This window comes from Geotrypetes seraphini, chromosome 1 (assembly GCF_902459505.1).
Source record: "Geotrypetes seraphini chromosome 1, aGeoSer1.1, whole genome shotgun sequence".
Classification (NCBI taxonomy): Eukaryota; Metazoa; Chordata; class Amphibia; order Gymnophiona; family Dermophiidae; genus Geotrypetes; species Geotrypetes seraphini.
The window spans coordinates 30071369-30097478 of NC_047084.1; the positions used below are offsets into that span (position 1 = coordinate 30071369).

Below are 26110 nucleotides of genomic sequence, written 5' to 3' on the forward strand. Positions count from 1 at the left end.
ACATCTTAAAGACAAAGGGGAAATGGAATTCACTGATTTAAAAAGAACTTTAGAAGCGGCTTTTGGATTTAAATGTACTACTCTTAAGGACATCATTTGAGTCTTTGCTGCTGATTAGACTCCCACTATCGGCAATGTCCTTCCATCATGTGCCCTGTGGCTCAAGCATTTTACTGTTACAGATTCATCTATCCTTGCTGGAATCAAGGAGCATTTCCAGCATTTAACAGACAGTTATTTTCCTGTTCATCCACTAACTCTTCTACACCAATGTCTGAAAGACAATCTGATTATGAATCCAAATGATGTAAAAACATAGGCAACGGAATCTTTGGGGAGGTTGTACCAAAAACAGATCAAAATGGCAGGCTCTAGTTGTGATTTATAAACAACTGTGCAGAGTATTATTCCTTTTTATACTTTAATAAAAAGATTTGAGTATTGTGCAAATAGAGAACAGAGTTCTCTGGATAGACATGCAACCTGTGGGGATGGGGACACTATTTGTCCCTGAGTCATTCTCTACTCTGGTGTCCATGGTCACTCTCCATATTACGCCCTGTTTCATTGAAATCTGCTGTTGGGTAATGTAAAAAAACAAAACACCAAAACTTCCTACCTCCAGATATGAACTTGTTTTCTTTTCTTGTGACAAGACAGGAGTACTGGATCCTAATTGCACTGGATCAAAACCAGAGCTAGCAATCCTTGCCTTCTCTAGGAAAACTGTTTCCTCAATTCCCCAGTAAATTTTTTTTGCAGTTAGGTTTTAAAAAAAAAAAAAAAAAAAAAATCTTTATTGACAGTGCAATACAATTAATTGAACATAAACACTACAGAAAACGCACTATTAAAAACACAATACATAAAACAATCATTTTCTCCCCCCCCCCAATTATTAGTACAAGAAGACGTACTATATTATTACAATATTATAATTAATTAAATAATTTTAATAATCAAAATACATTTCCCTCCTCCCACCCTTGGATGTGTAAGGAAATCTAATAAAAAGAGGGATACATGACACTTATTGCGATGCAACGAATGGGCTCCACTTCAGTAACTAAGAAATCTGACTAATCAACAGGACCACTTTCCACAAAGTACGATCAGGGATCAACATCCCAGAACGTGGGCCCTTCTTCGCCAAACCCTTGCCCTACTTTGATCAGCGCTGGAGGCGTGGAAGCGGAGGAGGCGGGGGGACTTGTCACCAGGTTCCTCCGCACGCCGAGCGGCTCCTGGCTTCAGCAAAGGCCGTCCGTTCTCACATCGCATCTGTCTCCGACCCGCACTCGGCGCCATGTGGCCTCGGCTACTTCTCGCTCTCCTCGCCTGGCCCTTGGGCGACTCCGCGCAGCTGACGTACGGTAAGACTGCTCCATGGGGACGGGCGCTTAAGTGGGCGCTAGTTGCGCAAGGGGCGGAATTTGCGGTTCTCCGAGACGAGCGTTCGCTTTGTTCGGTCTTGGCTGGTCCTCAATATATGCAGCATAGATGAAAAGCGAGTTACGAAATTTGGAAGTAGAGAATGACACATTTGTCCCCGTCCCATGCTGTCCTTGGAAGCTCAGCCTTAACCGCACAAACCTCGAACACTTAGGATTTTAAAGTAGTTTTTTTTTTTAGGCTTGCAGGAATGGAACTCGCGGGGACGGGGGAAACTTTGTCGTCGTCGTCCCCCCCCTCCGTCATTCACTATTTGGAAGGTCCTGATTTGGCAGGTGTTCTAAAATTATAATTTAGATAGGCAGCCGCCTCAGCTACGTTGTTTATTTTATTTTTTATTTTTTTTAAACCCAACCCAAACCAGCCGACGTTACGGGGCCACGGTAGGACCGTTATTGGCTTATTTGATACAGCTACAGTTTTATCCGTGTATCCCGCTGGCAGCTTGTGTCTTTGCAAGGCTGGGCTCGGACACATTCTGCCGGACCTCTTTCGTGGCTTCAAGGGACCCACCCCAGCCCGGCCAGGGACACCAACACCGCAACAGCAGGGAGGTGACATAAGCCAGTGCTGTAAGTGTTTGAGCAACCCCTCAATATTGAGCAAACTCTTTGACAACTTTCATTGGGTTAGTCCCCCCCCCCCCAAAAAAAAAAAAAATAAAAAATCATCATCTTGAAAAATTGGCTGCTATGATTTCAGTTCGGAGCTTTGTTAAACTTTGGTTTGCATAGAAAAATGCACGCGCATCTATGAACCCATCGGAACACAGTGAGGAGTTGTTCAATTATGAGTATGTGAAAACCGACATACAAATTAACACTGGCTATCTCGAAGCCACAAGTTTCAAAGGTTCAGGTCAATAGCTGTGATGTAAAAGGTATTGTGGGATCGGTGGTTTGCAGAAGATAAGGGGGCACAAGGGCTCCCTCTCCTGGTCCCCGTGGAAGAGGCAGTCCTCTGGAGGTCCAAAGTCTGTCTCTTCTAGACATTTTCTTCTGGTGACATCATGTGTTATTAATAGCTGCCTTCCTCTCCATTCAGAGGTGGGAGTGCAGGTCCTCCATAAGGCTTGTTTTTTTTATTCTCAGCTCAGTGGGGGGAATTCAATGAAATAATTTATTTGTATGTGTCTCAAAGTTCCTATCGGCTGCCATCTTCTCTTGCCTGTTTCATTTCTGGCACATAGCCATAAATACCCAGCTGATTTCACACTTCCCCTTTACTTTGCCTAGGAATCTGCTGTGCTTATCCCATGGTTTGCTGAAATCAGTATTTTGGGGCTAGATGCACTAAAGTCAGCGATCATTGCTAAACCTGTTTTCACAGCTTTAGCAACTATTGCTTTTACCGACCCCGATGCACAAAATGGTTCACCACGTGTTTGTCCCCTCAATCACCCATTTTCCGATCCGGCCAAGCAAATTAGCTAAAACGTTATGCAAAGTAGCCAAGTGACTGATGATTACATTGCTTGGCTATATAAAAAAGAAAAACCCCCAAGGGTTTTACCTATGGGAAAAAAGCGAAAAGTCTGCCTGGTTGGGTTTTTTTTCTTTTTATGACACAGATACAGTCAAACCTTGGTTTGCGAGCATAATTCGTTCCAGAAGCATGCTTGTAATCCAAAGCACTCGTATATCAAAGCAAATTTCCCCATAGGAAATAATGGAAACTCAGACGATTCGTTCCACAACCCCAAAACTTTAATACAAAATACTATACGTACTTGTATAGCAAGACCTCGCTCATTTAGAACAGTCACTACACTCCTGCATCGTCAGAGAACCATCGGCTCAGTTGTGATGATGTGACACGTGTATACTGTGTGTACTCATATTTCAAGAGTTTGCTTGTTTAGAACAGTCACTACACTCTTGCAGTGTCAGAGAGAGAAGAAACATCGTCTCAGTCGTGTGATGTGTGTATACTGTGTGTACTTCTATTGCAAGACATTGCTTGTATATCAAGTTAAAATTTAATAAAATGTTTTGCTTGTCTTGCAAAACACTTGCAAACCAAGTTACTTGCAATCCAAGGTTTTACTGTATTTTGCTTATGTTACACAAGCAAAATATCTGTCCCATTAAAAAAAAGTCCCCCACTGCCGATGATGGCCCTCCCCAATGACCCCTGATGAACTTGACACTGGGAAATCCCCCCCCCTCCATGAGAGAAAATTGTCAAGAGAGATGCCCACTCAAATCATTTGCATGCAAACTTGGTAGCGCATCGATCGCTGTTCTACAATCGGCCAGGGATTCAGCCAAAAGCTGACAACCTTCTTACCATTCCTTCATTGAAATATATCAGTACAATGAGGACTACAATTTTCTCTGTTAGTGTCCCCTCTCTTTGGAACAGTATCCCAAATCACTTACGCAAAATAACAACTCTTGCTAATTTCAAGGTGAAGTTAAAGACATTTCTATTCCTTGATGCTTTTGTAACATAAACTGTCCTTCTAAGGATGACTTAGATTCAGGAAAGGTTTCTACCTTCAGGTTGTCCTCCCTTTATTCTTTCCCTTGAATGTTCTCTTTCTCTCTATCAATTGTAGTTCCAACCCTTCTTCCCTTTCGTTCCCATTCACCAATGTCTTTAAAAATTGTCATTTCCCCTTTGTTCATATTGTATTTTCATTGGCGCACGGGGAGGGGCCTAAGGCAATGATTGGTTCCCTGGGAGGAGCCTGAGATACCTCAGCCAATCAGTGCCTTGGGCCTCTCTCCATGCATCAGATGATGCGCCGGGACAGGACCTAAGGCCACTATTGGGCGGTGGCCGGACGGAGAATCTAAAGAAATACTTTTTTACATAAAGGATGGTAGATGCTTGGAATAGTCTCCTAACAGAGGTGGTGGAGGCAGACTGTGTTTGAATTCAAGAAAGCGTGAGACAGGCACGTGGTGTCTCTTAGGGAGAGGAAGAGATAGTGGATGCTGTGGATGGGCAGACTGGAAGGGCCATTTGGCCTTTATCTGCCATTGTGTTTCTATGAATATTATTTTGTGATGTCTTGGAATTTTCTCCAAGTTAAAAACACTACTCGTGCTGTAGTTTTGAACAAGCAAATGAAAAATTGCCATTAAAATAATTTGTGTGAAGCTGGTTGCTGTGAAGAACTATTTTTGGTTTTTTTTTTGTTGGGGAGGGGGAAATGTATATTGGCATGAAAATAAAATAGTATTCAGATAAATAAATAAATAGTGTGTGTTATGTCTACCGTTTCTAGTGATTTTTTAGTTTTGAATGTGCTCTTATAGTCAGAGGAATACATCAATACGCTTTAAAATTTTACAGGCCAGTGTTCAGAACCCTGATGCCATCGCTAAGCTGCGCACACGTTCAGAGGACACCAGCACAGGGAACAACACATGGGCGCTGAAGATCAGCGCAAGTAGCATGAAGATGTAGTCAAAAATATGTAAAGGAGGTGTTTAAACTATTCACTCCCGATGCTCAAAAACAGCACACAAATTAAACCCAGCCCTTCCTGCTGGAAACCTTAGCGCCAGCTCCAGTTTGTCTCCCGCCTGCCATTCAGCTCCATGACTTCGGTTTCAGTGGCCATGGAAGAACCGGCAAGTGGGAAATCTCCAGCAGCTGAAAAGGGGAGTGCTCAGCTCTGTAGTGGCTTCACTCTCCTCCCCTCCCCCCTCAGAAGACAGAGGTGATAAAAACCAGAGGCATTCTGAGCAACCAGGTGCTCTTCCTGGCTCCCTGCTCCCCATTTTTGACTGGGCATGCACACAGGAGCTTTGCTTACACTTAACTCTTGTGCAGATGAGCTGGGTGCGTTCTTCCTCCTTACTGAAAAATAACTTCCCGACGTGCATCCCTAATAACGTGCATATGGTTTGCATGTTATTAGTGTTGAACATTGGGAAGTTATTTTTCAGCGCTGTCTGTGTGGTATTCTGCAGTCGAGAACAGTTCTGAGCATCAGCAGTGCAGATACCTTGCTGATAGTATGTAGAAGAGTATGATATTACAGGCAGCAAAGCAGACAGGGGCTGAGATGCTAGATCACCAGTGTCCTTGGGTCTGTGCTTCAGCTCTACATTCTTTAAACAATCTTGAATGCTGATATAATACCTGTGAGACGTCCAACCCACTGTGTGGTTTGTTCACCTCTAGAAATTGGCATCTGCATGGGTGTTATTTAACCAGGTTGGTGCTGAGTGTGGGTGCAGCAAGAAATGCTTTTGTATGCAAACTACTGCTTGTTTGAAGCAAAAGGAAATCTTGTTTGTTACTACTGACACAATCCGTTTCCGATTCAGGCAGGTCCGATGAATTCACTAACCTAAAATATGCAGATGGGGGTGATCGGAGGAATGCCTCCATCTGCCTGCACAGATCGCACATGCGCAGACCCATCCTAGCCGCAACTTTTTTTAAAAAACTTTAAACTTTTTTTAAGTTTAAACTTTTGTGGCGGCGGCAGCTTCTTCTCCCCTTCCCTTCAGTGCGAGCCCACAGGTTTAAAGCTGGCGCTGCACTGCAGCGTGCAGCCCCGCTTTAAAACCACGGACTTGCACTGCGGGGAAGGGCGGCAGAGAGCATGAGAGTAAGGGTGAGCAGGCAGGAGAGATCGGGGCAGGCAGGCAGGCAGGCAGGGGATTTGCGGCAGGCAGGCTCTTTCGGGGCTGCAGGAGATGGGGCTGACAGATTAGAAAGCAGGGCGGCTGCGAAGGGCTTCAGCGACTGGTCCTGGCTTTTTGCGAGCCCAGTCGGACTGAAAAAAAGTTTAGTGAATCGCGTCCCTGTCTACTTTGCATGCAGTTCCCCTCATTTGCATGCGCACACCGGAAGCGGATCGCTACACAGGTTAGTGAATACTGCAGGAGGAAAATCTGATCGCTAAGGGCTCACAAACCAATCAGTACACGATCGGTTTGCTTAGTGCAGTGTTTCGCAACCCTGTCCTGGAGGAACACCAGGCCAATTGGGTTTTCAGGCTAGCCCTAATGAATATGCATGAAGCAAATTTGCATGCCTATCACTTCCATCATATGCAAATCTCTCTCATGCATATTCATTAGGGCTAGCCTGAAAACCCGATTGGCCTGGTGTTCCTCCAGGACAGGGTTGGGAATCACTGGCTTAGTGAATGTAGCCCAAAATAAACCGTGTGTGTGTGTTGCCCTTTTCCGAGTCATCTGTCAACATGGAGTCTAAGATTTTCTGGTTAAAATACTGATGTTATTGAAGGAAACAGCAACACAACAGGAAATCCAACGAGGTCTGCAGTATCAAGCAGCAAGCAAAAAACAAAAGAGAAACTGCAGACTGTGTGCAAGATACAGGCAATGTTTATTATACCAAAAGAGGATTGCAGTGATTATACAACCTTATTACCAACCTAGGGACACAACACGGTCCGTGTTTCGGACAACACGCCTTCCTCAAGGGTCCATGGTAAATAAGGAATAGAACAAACTGCAATAAAAATTATCAAACAATTGCCTTCCTGAACCAAAGACTCAGAGTGAAAATACGTAACAGTGACACTGCACTGTGCTGGGTCTCTGCACAAGAGCTGTGCCTACCGCTCAGTTCTTGTGCGCAGCTGCCAGGCAAAATTCCCACCCCCTTTCACCGAGGTACTCAGCACAAATAGCATACATATAATATGCATTTGTGCTATGCATTGCCCGACAAATGAAAATCACTCCCAACCCAGGCCCATTTGCTCAAAATTCATCGTGCCTTTAACGATCAACACTAAACCAAAATGGTTAATCATGGTCCTTTCAATGGTTTGTAGCAGCCTTTGATAACTGTATGTAAATAGATTACAATGAGCTCAATATTAAAACGAGCACTCTGATCGATACCCAGATGATGCACAAAATAAAGTACCAGTTTTTAACACTCCAAAATCTCCAACAGGTATTGGCAGTGTTAAAAAAAAGTACTGAACAGTAGGGTTTTTTAAAATAATGGGCATAGATGTTGCCCAGGATGCACCGAGAAGCGCCCTAAGGCTCTGATTGGCTCAGGTGCCTTAGGCCTCTCCTGCCCCAGGGCTAGATGTACAAACCACAAGTCATTAAGATCGTGTGAGTCGCTGTTGGCCGACTCTGGAACAGTGATTGATGTTCCAACAAGTTTGCATGCAAATGATTTGCATGGAGGTTCGCCGTAATCCCATCCAATCAGTCGCTGTGAGAATAACTTTGACACATGACACAGAGCTGGTTTGAGGTTTGTTGAATTAAGCCATAGGAGGGGCCTTATGTATCTGGGCCAATCAGGGCCTTAGGCCCCTCCCAATGCATCCCAGGATGCACTGGGAAGGGGAAGGCTTGCCCTTTTACAGTGTGCATCCATCCTGCCAGATTTCAATGATGATGATGCCTACAAGTTATGGGGGAATTGGGGTTGTCCTTGAGCTTGGGGGGTGGGAGGGGGTCTGACCTGACTACTTCCTCCAGACCACAAAAGCCTTATTTTGGGGACTTTGGTGGGGTGGTGGGAGAGTCGGAAGGGAGGAGCTCCATGTCAGTGGGGGGGGGGGGTGGAAATGTGGTGGTGGGGGGCCCGGATACACTAAAATGTGCCGAGACAAGAGGGAGTGGGCATCCCTCCTGCCAAGGATCCTCGTGGGGGGGCACCATCTTCAGGAGTGGAGGGGAGGAACCAGCATAGTTTTTAAAAAATGGGGACAGGTATTGAGTGTGTGTGTGTTTTCTAACACGCACAACATCTGTGCCATTAAAAAAGAAAAGCGGGCTTGGTACATAGTGCTGAGCTACGTGAATGTCACTTTCGAACTGTCCTGCGGGCCTACGCTTCCCAGAGTCAGGCTTACCATATGGGTTGTATTGATACTCAGTTATGAATCCGCTGCTCGGGGGAGGTAAATTCTTACTTTCATGGTCTTTGGAGTTGTGAGGGGATTCAGACCTTCTGGACGGAGATGGCCTCCTTTTTACAGGGCTTGTTGCGGACCCCTGTGCCAGTATCCGTGCAGTCTATGCTGTTTGCCCATTTTTCATTCTTGCATATGTACAATTCTTATGAAAAATTATTTCTTAGTAAATGTTTTATTTTAGGGAAGAAATGTATCTTGTGTTGCTGGCTGTCTTCTGAACCACCTTCATTCTGGTACTGGAGGAATCGCCTCCATGAACTTATGGGTTGGGAGGCCCGTTTGGCTCGTTCTTCTCGACGCCGGAGCAGAGACTTTGTTTACACTTGGACTCCATATTTGAACATTTTGACTCCTGAGAGTCGTAGCCGGGTCTTGAATAGACTCCACCTCTGAAACTGTGCTTATAGGTGTCTCTGCTGTTCCCTGCTTACGAGTTTTTCTGTTTCTGTGAGGGGGTGGGTGGGGGGGGTAGGGGCTTCTTTGTTGGGGGGGGGGTATGGTGGGTCCGGGGAGGACATAAGAGTCCAGTCCTCCGCGGGTGTTTGATGAAAATGCATACCATGGTTGTTATTGCTGTTGTATTTACTGTTGCTTAATAAAATAGATTTGAACATAAAAAAGAAAAAAGCCCCGAACAGTTGAGCGGCAGGAGGCTGCTTTGGGGCTTTCCCTGCCACTCACCTGGTGGGGCTTCCCCTGCTGGCTCTGCGCATGTGTGAGAGCCACTTCCAAAATGAGCGATTAGATGGGATTACAATAGACCTCCGCAAAACTCATATGCATGAGAAGCCGTTTGAACATCGATCACCATTTTGAAATCGGCTAAAAAACTGGCCCACAGTGACCCGCACATAACCAGTTCCAGAAAGGCATTGGAGAATCCAGAGCCCAAAAACAGGGGGAAGTGAGGTGCCCTAGACATGTATAAAAAAGAAAGGATCAATATTCTATTGTGCATTTTGATTGCTGTAAAGTTGCAAATGTTTCTTCAAAACAAAAAACTATGAAGTCTTTTTCTTTAAACATTAGCACATTACTACTGGGTCTGAAGTGTCTCTTTGGTCTTCTTAGCAATACGCCTTGGGCCATGAAGTATAGATTTTCTTGTTGTTTTCCTGAGTTTGTGGACGGATAACAGTTTATGGACTTTTCCCCCAGGAACTAGTCCAAAAAATGCCTTTTAAACTTGGCTATGCTAAATGCCTTCACCACATCTAGTTGAGAAATCCCATAGCTTATCTATGTATTGAGTGAAAAATACTTTTTTGATTTAGGATTGGAGCTTTGTAAGAGCTTCCCCATTCTAATTACTGAGGTTCTGTTACTTGCTCCCTTAACTATCCCCTGTGGCCAATTAGACTGCATTATGCGCTTCTTAAAACTTTTAACCTTAATTAACATTCTTGTGTCATATCCTGTATCTCAGATCACAAGCAGCTGTGAAAAGCTTTCACAATTCATTGAATAGTCTCAACGACTGGGAAAATATTCTAGCAAATTGGAAACCAAATACAGGCTCCTGCCTGCTTAAATCTCAATCAGTAGGCCAGGAGGGTGTATTCAATGGCACTTTATCAGGCAGTGATAAATCTATAGTTGACTCATGAAAAAGCTGCATCTCAAAGGTGGGAGTACTGTCAAATATACAAGGGAGTGCTGAAAAGTTCTCAGCCCATCCAACCAGGGCAGGATTAATTCGTCGAGGGCCTCTAGGCATACAAATACACTGGGCCCCCCTGCCCCGCCCCACCCCACCATGCGCCCAGGCGAAAACAGGAAGCTGCGTCAGAGGGAAGCTTTGGGCAAGCAGCACCGCTTGCACAATTACAGTTCCCATTGCCTTTCTTAGCCACGTTGCTTGCTTGTCTTACTTTCCATCGGGGGGGGGAGGGGGGCGCGTTGACAATTGATGCTGGAGGGGCCCATCGCCATTTGGAAAAAACAATGTTGATGCCAAGATTTGTAACAGAGTAGACACCGAAGAGGGAGTGGAAAATGTGAAAAAGGATCTGCAAAAGTTAGAGGAATGGTCTAATGCCTGGCAACTAAAATTCAATGCAAAGAAATGCAGAGTAATGCATTTGGGGATTAATAATAGGAAGGAACCGTATATGCTGGGAGGAGAGAAACTGATCTGCACGGACGGGGAGAGGGACCTTAGGGTGATAGTGTCTGAAGATCTAAAGGCGAAAAAACAGTGTGACAAGGCAGTGGCTGCTGCCAGAAGGATGCTGGGCTGTATAAAGAGAGGCGTAGTCAGTAGAAGGAAGAAGGTGTTGATGCCCCTGTACAGGTCATTGGTAAGGCCCCACTTGGAGTATTGTGTTCAATTTTGGAAACCGTATCTGGCGAAAGACGTAAGAAGACTTGAGGCGGTCCTGAGGAGGGTGACGAAAATGATAGGAGGCTTGCACCAGAAGATGTATGAGGAGAGAAGCCCTGAATATGTATACCCTAGAGCAGGGGTGTCCAATGTCGGTCCTCGAGGGCCGCAATCCAGTCGGGTTTTCAGGATTTCCCCAATAAATATGCATGAGATCTATATACATGCACTGCTTTCAATGCATATTCATTGGGGAAATCCTAAAAACCCGACTGGATTGCGGCCCTCAAGGACCGACATTGGACACACCTGCCCTAGAGCAGTGGTTCCCAACCCTGTCCTGGAGGAACACCAGGCCAATTGGGTTTTCAGGCTAGCCCTAATGAATATGCATGAAGCAAATTTGCATGCCTATCACTTCCATCATATGCAAATCTCTCTCATACATATTCATTAGGGCTAGCCTGAAAACCCGATTGGCCTGGTGTTCCTCCAGGACAGGGTTGGGAATCACTGCCCTAGAGGAAAGGAGAGACAGGGGAGATATGATTCAGACGTTCAAATACTTGAAGGGTATTAACGTAGAACAAAATCTTTTCCAGAGAAAGGAAAATGGTAAAACCAGAGGACATAATTTGAGGTTGAGGGGTGGTAGATTCAGGGGCAATGTTAGGAAATTCTACTTTACAGAGAGGGTAGTGGATGCCCGAGAGAGGTAGTGGAGAGTAAAACTGTGACTGAGTTCAAAGAAGGGTGGGATGAACACAGAGGATTTAGAATCAGAAAATAATATTAAATATTGAACTAAGGCCAGTACTGGGCAGACTTGCACGGTCTGTGTCTGTATATGGCCTTTTGGTGGAGGATGGGCTGGGAAGGGCTTCAATGGCTGGGTGGGTGTAGATGGGCTGGAGTAAGTCTTAACAGAGATTTCGGCATTTGGAACCCAAGCACAGTACCGGGTAAAGCTTTGGATTCTTGCCCAGAAATAGCTAAGAAGAAAATTTAAAAATTTAAATTGAATCAGGTTGGGCAGACTGGATGGACCATTCGGGTCTTTATCTGCCGTCATCTACTATGTTACTATGTTCCTTCATCAGGCCCCCCTGACCATTTCGGGCCCTAGGCATGTGCCTACTTGGCCTATTGATTAATCCTGCCCTGCATTCAACCAACCAGCTTTCTAAATTCTGAGCATTATTTTGCCACTATAGCTGAAAAGAGTGTTCTTATTTTGTTAAGTGCCAATATGCAGAAACGAAATTCTATGTTTTGACATTGTTTCAGATCATTGATTGAACCATATCCATGTCATTCTCTTCTTGGTTGGGCTGAGAACTTTTCAGGACCCCCTCGTATACAAATCCAACCCAACGCCAATTGAAAAATTTTAAATGTCTCATATCACAGATGAGCCATCAGCAGTGACTCTCTTCACACAAGCACACAGGCCTGTGGCTCGCTTGCACTTTTCATCAGCTTCCAGTATCTCTGCAACGGATAGCATAGCTGGTTTTAAGGAAGGTTTGGACAATTTTCTGGAGGAAAAGTCCATAGTCTGTTATTGAGAAAGACATGGAGGAAGCCTCTGCTTGCCCTGGATGGAATATTGCTACTCCTTGGGTTTTGGCCAGGTACTAGTGATCGGGATTGGCCACCGTGAGAACGAGCTACTGGGCTTGATTGGTCTGACCCAGTAAAGCTATTCTTATGTTCTTATGTTCATTTCAACAAATTCACCTGCACTATGCACTTTAACTTAAATTTCATCCTGTTTAAATCCAAACAGTGAATAAAGCGTATTTTCAATAATAGTGACAGCTATCTTAATTCAACAGACCAAACACCTTATTTCATGGGCCACGTTTCAAACTTTGCCAGTAAATGCTCCCTAATCAGAGTAGTGGGGTTTGCTCAGTACTGGGGGTACTCAACCTCTCACAAAGCTGGCACCTATGGTTAAATTAGGACTGCCTTTTCACAGGCCTAATTGAAATGCTTAACTATACGGGTGGAGGGGCATAATCGAAAGGGACGTCTAAGTCCATTTACGTCCATCTCGCAAGTCGTCCAAAGTTAAAAAGAGCCTAAGACACATTTTCGAAAGATACGTCCAACTTTTTTGATTTTCGAAAATCATCTAATTATACGTCCTGCCGATCTGATCGTCCAAGCTGCTAAATCGTCCATCTTTATACCACATTTCCTTCCAACTTTCCGTCCAAGTCCAAAACGCCTAGAACAAGCCCTTGGGACATGGGAGGGGTCTGCAAAGTGATGGACTGCACACCCAGATATGCCACCTACATAGTGGGGTATCTTACAGGGCACTGCTGTGAACTTCACAAAAAGGGTGCCATGGCTTCTCCTCACTACAGCTCCCTTATAGGTGACGGTGAGCCCCCCAAACCACCTCCAGAATCTCCTAGACCCACTTATCTACCACCCCAATAGCCCTTATGGCTGCAGGAGCCACTTATATGCCAGTAAAAAAGGGTTTTGGGGGTGTGTAGGGGAGTGCACTTGTTTAAATATCAATGCAGTGATTACAGGGGCTTTTGGGCATGGGTCCTCCTCTCCATGGGTCCCTAACCCACCCCCAAGACGACTTAAGCTGTTTCTTGGCTGAACGACTAGGCTTTCCTATGCCAAGCGGCCAGGTGATGATGATCTGGAGACTGAAATTTAAAGTTGTGAATAAAAGTTTTATGGGGGTGGGGGGAGGTGTTGGTGATCACTGGGGTAGTGTGTGGGGGTCTGTGTTATGTGTTTGCAGTGCTTATCTGGTGAGTTTAGGTGGGTTTTTGTGACTTAGACCATGTTTTACATGGTCTAAGTCACAACGTCCAAGTTCCGTCGATCGTGAGCTGTAAAACTTTGGGTTATACATGCTGTACGACTAAGTCTAAGCCGGCCCACGTCCCGCCCAACTCCCGCCCTCGAGACACCTCCCGAAATGCCCCGTTTAGCTTTGGACGTTGAGCGGCACTATGAAGACCTAAGTCGTTTAGAAATACGTCCAACACCCGGTTTTATTATCGGCGCTTGGACATTTTTGAGAAATGTTCGTCCAAGTGCCGACTTAGGCCAGTTTTTGGACGTTTTTCTCTTTCAATTATGAGCCCCATAGTGACTAAATCACTGCTATACATATAACTGGAGAGGGTGCTCCCAGTTCTCCCTAAATCTGCCCCGGCACACACTGGACATTTAGAGAAATTGTGGCGCTATCTCATGGTGCCACAAAATACCAAAGGATAAAGAACTTGTACATTTAACAGTGACTGCAAAACATATGAGTCCATTTTCATATCGGGCCGTTTGTTAACAAGCTAGCTATCATGTTACTACCATTTCCTGGAATAAGAAATATTTAAGTGAAATGAAGCTGGTTTAAAGAGAGGCCTGCAGCATTTCTGATCGATCAGATGCGTCCTGATTTTGCTATTTGACTTTCTGCAGCCTGAACGATCTGTACGATTCCTCACCAAATCCCCTCTGGCCAGGGATTAGTTGATTAGTTTCCTTTCCAAATTGGTGAGTTGTATTGAGATATAGTATTTTCTTGCTTGAGAGGATTAGCCTAAGAATTACTTAAAGGGCACTGCTGCATTAGCATCCATTATTTACCCTGCAGGGCCTATTTAATACAATGGGAGTCATTTACTAACAGCACAAGCTATAAGAGCCAGCTCTTTATGTGCTGAGCACCCCTAGTATTGAGCTGGCTCCTTCATTGTTTCCTCAGAAGGGTGATTTGTATTGTGTTGGGCTGGCCGCTATGCTATACAGTATGAACTAGTGCTACCTGATTCACGATTCGAATCGGTTCGTTTTTGTAAAACACCAGACTTACCGATTCATCCCGATTAAAGTTCATTCTTTTTTCACTGCCGGCCGCCGGACTCGTTCCCATCTAATGTAACTTCCGGTTTTGCAAAACTGGAAGTTACATCAGAAGAAACGAAAGGACGTGGGAGCGTTGACGGGGAGCGAGAAGACCTCGTGCAGTGGACCAGTCGGAAGCAAAGGGTAGTTTTTGGCTGTCTCCGCATTTCTCCGCGATTCCACATCCAGTCGAGTAAGTAACTGAACCGACAGGGAGGGCTGAGAATTGGCAGGGGGTGCTGAGAATTGGCAGGGGGGCTGAGAATCGGCAGGGGGTGCTGAGAATCGGCAGGGTGCTGAGAATCGGCAGGGGGTTCTGAGAATCGGCAGGGGGGCTGAGAATCGGCAGGGGGGGCTCAGAATCGGCAGGGGGGGCTCAGAATCGGCAGGCTCTAGGCGCCTGGGCCAATCAGGCCTTAGACTTAGTGTGGATGGGCGGACCCGCTATGCCTAAGGCCTGATTGGTCCAGGCTTCTAGAGCCTGGGCCAATCAGGCCTTAGGCTTCGGAGGGATGGGCCGGGAAGGGGCAGGCCCGCCTCATTTCGACGAGGCGAGCCTGCCGGCTGGACGGGCAAGACTCGTCTGGCCAACAAGAAAAGGTTAATTTGGTGGGGGGGAGGTTTGGGGGCTGTTAGCGCAGGGGAGTGGGTGCGTCTTCCGGCAGGAGGGATTGGGCACCCTCCTGCCGGTGATCGGTAGTGTTGGGGGCCGGTCGGTAGTGTCGGGGGGCGGTCGGTAGTGTCGGGGGGGGGCATCTTCCGGCAATCGGACAGGCGGCCGTGGCCCGCTAAACTTATAGCGGCAGAGAGATCCCTTGCCGCGATAAGTGTAGCAGGCCGTGTCTAATCTAACCCGATTCTCTAACCAGCATCTGTACCATGGACGCCGGTTACAGAATCGGGGTTTAGTGTAGGCCCGATTCTGAATAGGACACCTCTCCCGGGTGTCCTATACAGAATCAGGGCCTCAGTGTCTGCTATTGGCTTTAAAAGGGCGTTGATGACCACTAACCATAGTCTCATGATATTACTGTTAGGAATTAGCTTGGAAGATGGGGGAGAGGGGAGAGGGAGTCTACTTGGAGTCACTAATTTTCTGAAGAACTAAGGCCAATACTGGACAGACTTGCACAGTCTGTGTCCCGTATATGGCCATTTCATTGAGGATGGGCTAGGGAGGGCTTCGACGGCTGGGATGGGCTAGAGTGAGCTTTGACGGAGACTTCAGTAGATGTAACCTAAGCACAGTACCGGGCAGAGCTTTGGGTTCTGGCCCAGAAATTGCTTAGCAGAAGAAAAATTTAAATTAGTAATTTAGAGGGATAAGGTTAGACAGACTGGATGGACCATTTGGGTCTTTATCTGCCATCATCAACTATGTTAGGTGTGACTGGGTCTCAGGGGAGGGTACCTCATGTTGGGTATTTGCCTACATGTGGGGGGTTTGGTTGTAGATGGGGTGACATCCAGGGCGGGTCTGCCTCAAAGCTGTTGCTGGGTTGAGGGCCATTTCCAGACATGAGAGCAGCTAATTTAGAAAGCTGCTCTCATGTCTGTGTGGGGGACATCTACATCTGTTACGCCCTCATGCAACTTTCTAAACGCACTGCTCTCTCTGAAGAACCACTTTTCAAACAGTATGGGAATTGGTCACATCTTGACTCTCCCTCTCCACATACTGTCTAAAATTGTCCTGCACGTTTCATATCTCTTAGCTCACACTGCTGCTGATTCATTAGGAAACAGGAACTGTGAACAGAATTGAGATAGTTTAGCCCCATGATTTATGTTTTTTAGGGAAGGCCAGTGTGTTTATGAAGAACTGTTAACTTTGCAGAGAGAAGTCCTGTTAGCTCTTTCCCATAAATTTCAAATGCTTTTTTTTTTTTTTTTTCTTTGAGGCTTTTTACCCACTTACAAACATCAGATTGAATTGTGCATGCCTGCTCTAAGACCTTGTAGCCTAAAACAAAGATAAATGAGTGAAAAACATTTCTCAGTTGCTGGCAGGGTTACTAGTGCTGCCCGATTTAGGGAAAAGTTTTTCATTTTGATTTGGCCCATTGAATTGATTTTTCGATTGGATTCCCTTTTCCTGCCCAATCGGGCATTTTTTTTCAAACATTCTGGCGGGTTTATTTTGTAGCCACTTCACCCACTCTACCCTCCTTTGCCCTTTCCAACCCCACGCTGGCGCTGTGGTATAAACAAAAAAGACTTTTCCTCTCTCTGTTAGGTTCTAGCTCAAGTTCGCTGTCTAACCCCAGCTCTGGCAGAATACATATTTCAAATCTGACATATTGTAATCACAAAATAAAAAATATACTTTTTCTACCTTTTTGTTGTCTGGTCATTTATTATTCAAAATACAAAAACTATTACACACCACTCATTTCAAAAAGTGCAACTAGCAACTCTAAATCACTCTCTCAGATATTTCTTATAGGCCTCAGAATTGGAGCCTACGCACAGTTGTGAAATCACTAACTGAACCCATCAGCATAGTGTTATTGCTCCTGCTCCAATCATTGGCCAAAAAACCTGGTGATATCATTACTATTTTTATTTCTAATTATTTTTCTAATACTTTTTTTTTTTTTTATAAATTTTAGGGGTTTTTTCTCCATATTTTCAAATTTCTGAATCAAAGACTTATTCTCAACGATAGTCCTTCACCATATATCTTCAACAGTGTCCACAATTCATTTCAACAATTTGCTAGCATGCAATTATCTATTATTTAAATCATGTTGATCCCAGGCTCTGGTTTCTGTTTGTCTTCTGTTAACTTACTCGCCAGGGTCTCTTGCTCATTTGACATTTTCTTTTCTCCATGCTCACCATCCATCTTCATCTCTGTATCATCACTGCCATATCCAATATTTCTGTTTCTTTCCTACTATCTGCCATCTCTCTCTCTCCCTGCCTTGTGCCCTGGGTCAAACCTTTCTATTCCTCTCCATGCAGCATCTCTCTCTTCCTACCCGCATTATCATGTGCAACATTTCTTTCTCTCCCCATGCATATCTGTCCCTCTCTCTTCTCCATGCATGTCTCCCTCCCCTCTACCATATGCAGGATTTCTCCCTCTCACCCCTTTCTACATCTCCTCCACCCCAACAATTCTTCTCTCCTCTCACCCACATGCGTAGCAGCTTTCTATCTCTCCCATCCCCCTGTGTAGCAGCTTTCCATCCCTCCCTCCTATCCCCATGTGCAGCACCTCCCGCCACCTTGAGATCTGATATGCAGGCCTCCTAAAGCATTGGCGGTGGCCAGCAGGAAGAGGCGGCACTCTGAATAGGCTGCTCCTGGCTTACCCCACCGGGGCTTCCCTCCAGTGACATGGCAAAGGAAAGGCCCTGGTAAGGCAGTCCAGGAGCAGCCTGTTCCAAGTGCTGCCTCTTGTCATCTCTGCTGCTGCTTTAGGAGACCCGGAGGTGTCAGGACTCACTGAATCAGTGAATCCAATTTTTTTTAGAAAGTGAATCAATTCAAATCGGCGAATTGGGCAGCACTAACAAATACTAGAAAGTTGGAGCATATAACAGAATGCTTTTATTTTATTTATATGGTCTATTGTACTTAAACTCCCTTGCTGTATTGATACGGTGTTTAATTGTGTGTTTATTGCTTTGCTGTGTGTTAATGTAAATTAAAATAGTAGGAAGTATTTTTGCCCCTTCAGCCTGGTTTATTTTCAGTAACTAGAAATGTGTTATGTCCTGGAATATAACCTCTTCTGTGGACTCATTGTGCATGTCTTTGCACACTTTGGTTTTCTTTTGGTCTCTCATTCCCTTTTTTACCACCATGTCAGACTTTGAAGCCCTTTCTTTCCATTTTTAGGGGGTAGCATCACTGCCATCACTTCTCCCTTTGAGCTTTAACATCCAGGGATGAGATGTAAGCTGTGAACAAAGTTCAGTTTACCATTCCCTTTAAGCCTCGAAAGACACCTGTACCCTAAAATCTCAAAAAAACCGTCAGAAATGCCTGACCAGGTACATGCCTCTTATGTGTGTAAATGTTTAGAATAATGGCATTTACTTGCAGATGTGCACATCAATGACAACATTTTGCCTAAGTGCTATTTTGCAAATATCCACTTAACTTATGTTGCATGTATTTGCAAGGGAGGCATTTACATGGGCGGAGCCTAGGCAGAACTAACAATTATGCACTGTAAGGGCATGCGTATCTTGGACATTCATTGTGATCACTTATACGAGCTCTCTGGCTGACTTAAGTCCTCAAGCTTAACTTTTATGCACATGCATTCCTGGTTAAATTAGTATTCTATAAAGCCTTTGATAGAATTGCCCTGTACGTGTTTGGATCTCATAGACCAATTACTGTAGTTCGTTTCAACTAGTTGTTTTTTTTTTGGGGGGGGGGGTTGAGGGGGTTACTGTTCATGGATTTAAGGATTGAGAAAGAGGCAGAATACTCACAAGTGTTCTGGAGAGTACAATACAATATTATTATGCCAAAATTGGCATAACATTAGTGGATTATCTTTTAACACTCTCTCCTCTATACAATAAAATTGTCAAAACATGGCGATAATAAAAAGCACACTATATTGTAAAACCCGTAGTGGAAAAGAAATAATAATAAAGACTCTTAAATTTCCACTATATCAGAAAAAGTACAAACAATACTAGTATCTAACTAGAGGGGCCTCAGTTAAGGAGCCTACGCAAGTCATAGACTCTGACCGCACAAGTCTGCGTAGATTTTCAGCTCCTTTGCTCCAATCATCGGCAACCCTCCAGTCCCTAACCTCCACTACAATTAAGATTTTAAATTTTATTATGCATATATTTTTTTTAAAAGTTTTTCTTCTAGTTTTCATACAAAATTTGATAGTACTTAGTAAAATCTAAATATTTAGTTCTATTATACTCTTCGGTTTAAGATTTAAATGCACTATTTCTTTGAAATGAGACTAAATTTTAACATCAAAAAATTTTGTAATAGAATTTAGAGTTACTTAGCTTCAGACTATATATTCACAGCAAATTGCTTCAACACATGCCAATGTGGCCAACGTTTCGTGGAAACTTATTAAACCCACTGCTTCAGGGCCAGTTTATAGAGCATGCTGTAAAAAAATAATTCAAAATTAACCAGAAACACCAATAATAAAAAGCAGACTGATTTTTTTAGTTTTAAATTCTTTACAGGCAGTACACCCCCCTCCTTATTGCCCACATCCAGGGCAGATGGCTCCCACTGCCCCACTCTTGGTACACAACTGATATCTGTTTAAATGTCGCTGAATATTGATGAATAGGCTCCTATATCTTCAGCAGGTGCTAAACAAAAGTTGCACATTGGGTGCTGAATAATTGGGGGGTACAGCAGCAAGAGAGAAGCTTGAAAATGAGTCAGCTATGCAGCAATTTTGTGCTGGGGGCAGTGATGTGAGGAAGGGCCACGAAGCACAGGTGATCAGAATTACTGCTAGAACTAGCAGGTTCTTAGCAGTAGTGTCAGTATGTTCTAGAAAGAATATGTGAGACTTATTTCTATGGTCCTTTTCTACTAGGTCTACATTTTCTTACTTGTTCTTTTTTATTGTTTGTTTTTTTTCAGATACACATCTGATCAATGGGTCTCTGATAAGATCCTTTTCTATGTATACCCAACATGAAACCTATGACCCCATACCAGATTCTGAATGGATAGATACTGAAAATGACTCTGAAGATGGATCAGGATTTAAGGCCATACCAAAGCAGCATCTAACAACAAAATACATCTCAAATGAAACAAAAGGCTATCTCACCAGTCACTGGTTGACAATGGTCGTTCCCTCCATCTACACATTTGTCTTCAGTTTTAGCATGCCACTTAACATCTTGGCAATTATCATGTTTTTGTTCAAAATGAAGGTGAAAAAGCCAGCTGTTGTCTATATGTTGAATCTGGCCGTGGCTGATGTCTTGTTTGCAAGTGTGCTTCCCTTTAAAGTCGTGTACTATTTCTCAGGAAACGATTGGGGTTTTGGGCCTGGAATGTGCCGTATTGTCACTGCTGCCTTCTATGCTAACATGTACTGCTCCGTGTTGCTAATCATGAGCATCAGTGTCGACCGCTTCTTGGCAGTGGTCTACCCCATGCACTCCCTGTCTTGGCGTACTCGAGGACGAGCCTTGCTGATTTGTCTCACCATTTGGACAATAGCTACTGCTAGCACCATCCCCCTCCTTTCTGTGGAGCAGACTATGAAAATACCCAATCTGAATATCACCACCTGCCATGATGTGCTGGATCACGATAACCAGAGCGAGTTTTACTTCTACTACTTTATCGTTTTCTGTTCATTCTTCTTCTTCTTGCCTTGTGCCATCACCATAGTCTCTTATGTAGGCATCATCCGATGCCTTGGTGCTACCACTACCGAGAATAAGCATAAGAAAACCCGTGCCTTACTTCTGGCTCTGATTGTCTTCTGTGTTTTCATTGTTTGTTTTGGACCAACCAACATCATCTTGTTTACTCATTATCTAAATATTTCAATGGGATCCAGTGATGCAACCTATTTTGCCTATATCCTCTGTGTCTGTGTCGGTAGCGTGAGCAGCTGCATTGACCCCTTGGTGTATTACTATGCCTCATCTCGGTGCCAGAGACATCTACGTAATCTCTTATGTTGTAGGAAGGCTTCTGAAGTGGGCAGCAGCAGTAGTAGTGGGCAGCCTATGATTAGGGCCAGTAAGTTAGACACCTGTTCCAGTAATGTAAATAACAGTATCTACAAAAAGTTGCTGACCTGAGCAAGTTGCTTGAATGTAGATTGCTGAATTGTATTCAAGTATCACTACGTTCATTGTGTTAAAGCTCTACTTTCCTCAAGAGTTATGGCTGCCTTCTTTCGTAGAGGCGTGTTGGGACTATGCATAATACTTATATTCTATATTGTTGTAACCTACAAAATGGCATAGAAGTTGCCTTATATGGGCTATATATAGTATAATTAAGGCTTCAGATTCATGATTAGCTGGGACACTACCCCCTGCCAAATTGTCTTCTGTCATGATCCAATGATGTCATCTGGTGCTGCCATCATGACTTGATGATGTAATTGCAGCAGAACCTGGGAACTAAGGGACATTGGCTGAAGGAGATACTGTCTTCAGCAGCGCTGGCCTCAGAAGTAGAGGAGGAAGAGGCAATGCAGTGACCATAGTGTTTCTGCTTGATCCCATACCATGGTGATGCATTCTGAACCTTGGTGTCCCTAAGGCCTAAAAGGAGATATAGCTACATGAGGGGCACACCAGTGCAGCTGAAAGGAGGCAGGGGCAGCAGGTTCTGACTAATGAAAGAAGCTTGGTTTCTGTTCTTTTTTGTTTGTTTGTTTGTTTTAATGAAGATCAATTTTTTTAATATGTGCTTCTTTTTTTTTCTGGGGTAGGAGGAGACCCTCTATGCTTATAGCTATACAAGACTTGAGAAAAGGATTGAGACAGAGAAAGTGTGTGTGACTGCTGGAGACAATGAGGGGCAAAGAGCAAAAGTATATTGTCAGTATCAGTTTGCTGGCCTATCCGGAGTTTCAGCAAAGGCTTCTAGGATATTTTATTACAAAATCTGACCTTTGGGAATGTCAGTGAAGATAGACTGAATGGCTCCTGCCCATTTAGCTATAATCTACATATCTGAAGTCCAAGGCTTGGGAATATCCTTCAAGCCTTGGACATGGTAAAGACAGGTACTTGAGTATAACAAAGGAACCCAGACAGCCTGGCTCCATCTATCAGGTCTCCAAAGGAGTTACACCTCCTTGTCAATTGAGACCCATTGTTTCAAACAAGAAACCAAGGGCTAGATTTACTAAGCCCACTGATCAAATCCCAACCACTTTGTGACCCTGACCCGATTCACTAACCTTCCTCCCGATCTGATTCTGATTCTGAAGGGCGTCCAAAAGTAGGAAGGCAGCGATTCACAAAACAATTTCAGGAGCACCGACTGGGCTGCTTGATCAAAAAACAAGCGACTGCTGAGGATCAGTCGCTTGTGCAAAATCCCTGCTCTCTGCCCCGATTACATGGTTTTAACCTGCGGTGCAGCCCTGCTTTCAACTCATGGGTTAAAACCACGGGCTCGCGAAAGTTTCTAGCTCTAAAAAAAGTTTCCAGCTCTTCCTTCGCGGTGAGCATGTGCAGACCATCTGCAGACAAAGAATATGGTCTGCGCATGCTCAAAGATCGCTCTCCAGCGATCCGTGCGATTGGTGGGGGGGCGTGCCTTCTATCGCCCTCATTTGTATCGCCCCATTTGTGAATCAGTCGGCCTGCCTCGGATCAGCCTCGGATCGGACAGGTTAGTGAATCTAGGCCAAAATTGTGACACAGAAAGGTACTAGAAAATACTAGAACAGGGAATTCAGTCTATAAAAGAGATTGGCTTCAACTTTCTGGGCCTCTTCTTTCTCTTCACCTACACACCCACCCATTCAGACACACACATCATTTATTCCCCAGACCCAGATCACACATCTTCAGAAGGACAGCCACATTTTTCCTTATACCTGCACATAGCTCTGTAGCCAAATATCCTTTCTGTACATTTGTAATAAGCCTATTTCTATATTATATAACTTTTCCAAACCACTCCTGGCTATTATCTTATTATTCTGCAATCCCACTGCCTCTGAGAGCTGGACCTGGGACCCAAAAGACTAGGCGAAAAATCACGAAAGATTACATATATCAGTTTAAAAGTTTAATAAGTCATATGAAAAATAGAATCCTCATTAAAATGTGCCTAAAATTTAATTTCACAGCACAAAGTCACTGATGTATACACACATTATAGTGCCAAAGCACCTAATTAGCTTGAAATTTATAGTTAATAAACCCCTAGTATCAGCAGCCTTGGCTGTAGTATACATAGTACTGTCACGAAGCAGTCTGTCACAGAACATCAGAATTTCTCTGGTGTGAGTCTGTCTCTCAAGCAGTAGCGGATGTTTCTTCAGCAGGAACCAATGGCAAACATGCTGCTATATACCTTGGTTGAAAGAATATAGAGCAGCTTAGCATGGAACTTGAAACAAAAGACAAACATATCATTTGAAACATCTAACTTCATTTGAAATTATACATATATTCAGCAATGCCACAGAGGCCCATATTCTATAAACGGTGCCAGCACCTAAGTTAAGAGGGAAACACCGTTTGAAAAGTCTTTAAAAAATATTTCTAGGTATCTATCAGCACTGGAATCACGCTTATGCTGGAAGTGGCTTTAAGGGCCATAAAACGCGTTTGTAGGTGCAATTCATGGCAAATGTAGGCGCTAGAAATGTGGGCCTTGAAAATCCTAGCCTACATTTCTGGCACTTACCTTTGCCAGAGGTGCGATTCTCTAAACAGCGCCATCACGTGACTGACACATGATCAGTGGCCACTGACAATGGTGCCATTTAGAGAATCCGGGCCTGAGTGTGTGTCTGTATATATATGTATATAGATAGATAGATAATAAATACACACAAACACACACACACAGGGAACTGAAAAAAAACACACCAAAATGTTTTTTGTCGTATCTTCCACAGAACTCAGACGATTCTTAAGAAATTTAGTGCATCATGTCCTGAATGAAGTTGATGTAAACTGTAAATATTTCCCACCACACCACAACACTACCTTGTGAAAATGAATTGTGAACTGAATAAAAACACGTCAAAAAGTTTTATGGCATATTGTGCAGAAAAATGTAAAGTCAAAAAGCAATGTTTCAATTAAGCAAATGTTTTACGTGTGCTCCTTTTGCACAAATGCACGCCCTCCCTCAGCCTTGGCCACCACTGATCTACAGACTCGTCAATGACGCATTGCTTCAGCTCAACCCAAACAAAGATGAGGTGCTGTTTAAGGTCTTCAACGTTGGATATCACGGTATGGTAGATGTGTTCCTGTATCAGCCCTCAGATCCGGTAGTCAATTGGATTTAGGCTTGGTGAATTCGCAAGCCAAAGGTCTTGACCAATGAAGCCTGGGGTCTCCCAAAGTAGAAGTTCTATGGTGTCCTTTACCCGATGTGCTGGGGCATTGTCCTATTGGAAGATAAAGTAGTCTTCATCTTCTGCGTCAAGAGTACATCCCGGTAGAATGTGCCGTTGATCTTAATCCCAGGATTGATGAAGAATAGATCTGTGAATCTGAGTTTCGACATTGTGACTGAGACCATGACTGACTGGCTGAAGGTCAGGTGGGTTGTTGTAGGCATTTGATATTAACCTCATGCTTCAGTGTTGAAGGCATGTACAGATGATCATTCTGTGTGTTAATCGGTGGAGCTACTGTAAGTATCTTTTCATCTATAAACCAGATGAAGCTGCGCTCTGGGTAGTTGGTCAAAAGCTGCTTGCACCGTTTCAGGCATGTGTCTTTGTTGTGTAAAGTTAACTCTTAGGCACAGTTGTTTTTTTTAAGACACTTTAATTTCAGATCGTCATAAATTATCCTAATCCGAGTTGTCTGGCTTATTTCTGCTTCACTTGCTATTTGGCGAGTTGTTCGGTGTGTTTGCTGCATGGCCTCCTGAATCAGTATAAGATCGCATACAACGTCAATGTGCTCTTGTGTTCAAATTGAGCGCAGTCGTCCGCTGCCTGTCTTACGACCCAGAGTGCCTGTTGCTCGTATCTTGCGTAGCAAAACATTAAGGCCATTTTTATTTCAACCATTCTGTAGGAAGTTTTTCAACAATCGTCAACTGCTGTAATCTTTTAGCAGTACCAAGTCCTTTATCAGAATTTGGTCTTCTGGAGTGAAAACCTTTTGATTCAGAGACTGTTTACAAACTATTGTCTGTTTCTGCGCTTATCCCATAGCAACAATTCATTTTCACATGGTGCTCTGGTGGGAAATATTTACAACATTTTACATCAACTTCATTCAGGACATGATCTATATTTCAAAAGAATCAACCAAGTTCTGTGGAAAAAATTTTGGTGTGGGGTTTTTTTCCCCCAGTTCACAGTATATATTCATGCGTGCAATAGGCATTTAAATGTTTAGAATGCATATGTGTACCTTACATGTATATAGGCTAGCATGCTCCTTTAAGTGCTGTTCTGCAAGACCTGCTGAACTTACGTAGTGTGTATTTGCAATGGGGATGTACAGAGGGATGGAGCATGTGCAGAACCTAGGCGGGGCTCCCACTTACATGTGTAACTTAGATAGCTGCCGCACTTCTGAGCTTGTAGTTACATCAGCTCTAGGGTTAGTGTGATTGTGTCTTATGTTCTGAGCTCCTAGGAACCCAGCTAGGCTAATATTCTATACAGGAAAGTGGAGGTCTCAATATAATTGTCTTCAATATATACACTTCTCCTTCCGTATTCGCAGTTTCGATTATTCACGGTTTTTAGCTTGCTGGCTCCTCCCCCCAAATTACATCAGCTTGCATAGAGAAAATCTCTGATTCCCAGCACTTTCTTCACTCTGTTGTGCCTCTCCTTCAGGAACAGGCCAGGTCTCCCACCATGTTATTCGCGGTTTCACTATATTCACAGTGGTTTTTAATAGTAAACA

The 26110-nt window shown here is 44.0% G+C and overlaps 1 protein-coding gene across 4 annotated transcripts; it reads left to right on the plus strand.

The window, feature by feature from the left end:
* Positions 1-1057: 1057 nt before the first annotated feature.
* On the plus strand, positions 1058-22665 carry F2R (coagulation factor II thrombin receptor). Of its 4 annotated transcripts, none has more exons than XM_033929316.1 (3): positions 1058-1373; positions 18396-18550; positions 20148-22665. In XM_033929316.1, the coding sequence occupies exon 3, from the start codon at positions 20189-20191 to the stop codon at positions 21329-21331; it is 1143 nt and encodes a 380-aa protein (XP_033785207.1). In that variant the 5' UTR covers positions 1058-1373; positions 18396-18550; positions 20148-20188; the 3' UTR covers positions 21332-22665. The 4 variants fall into 4 exon arrangements, with proteins under 4 accessions (XP_033785207.1, XP_033785205.1, XP_033785208.1 ...); XM_033929317.1 differs by lacking the exon at positions 1058-1373 and adding an exon at positions 1397-2024; XM_033929314.1 differs by lacking the exon at positions 18396-18550.
* Positions 22666-26110: the final 3445 nt, after the last annotated feature.

Bases quoted from the DNA above. Each gene is read 5' to 3' on its own strand.
- F2R (XM_033929314.1), top strand. From the start codon at position 1,307: ATGTGGCCTCGGCTACTTCTCGCTCTCCTCGCCTGGCCCTTGGGCGAC. The intron at 1,374-20,147 runs GTAAGACTGCTC...GTTTTTTTTCAG, and splicing joins CTCCGCGCAGCTGACGTACG to ATACACATCTGATCAATGGG.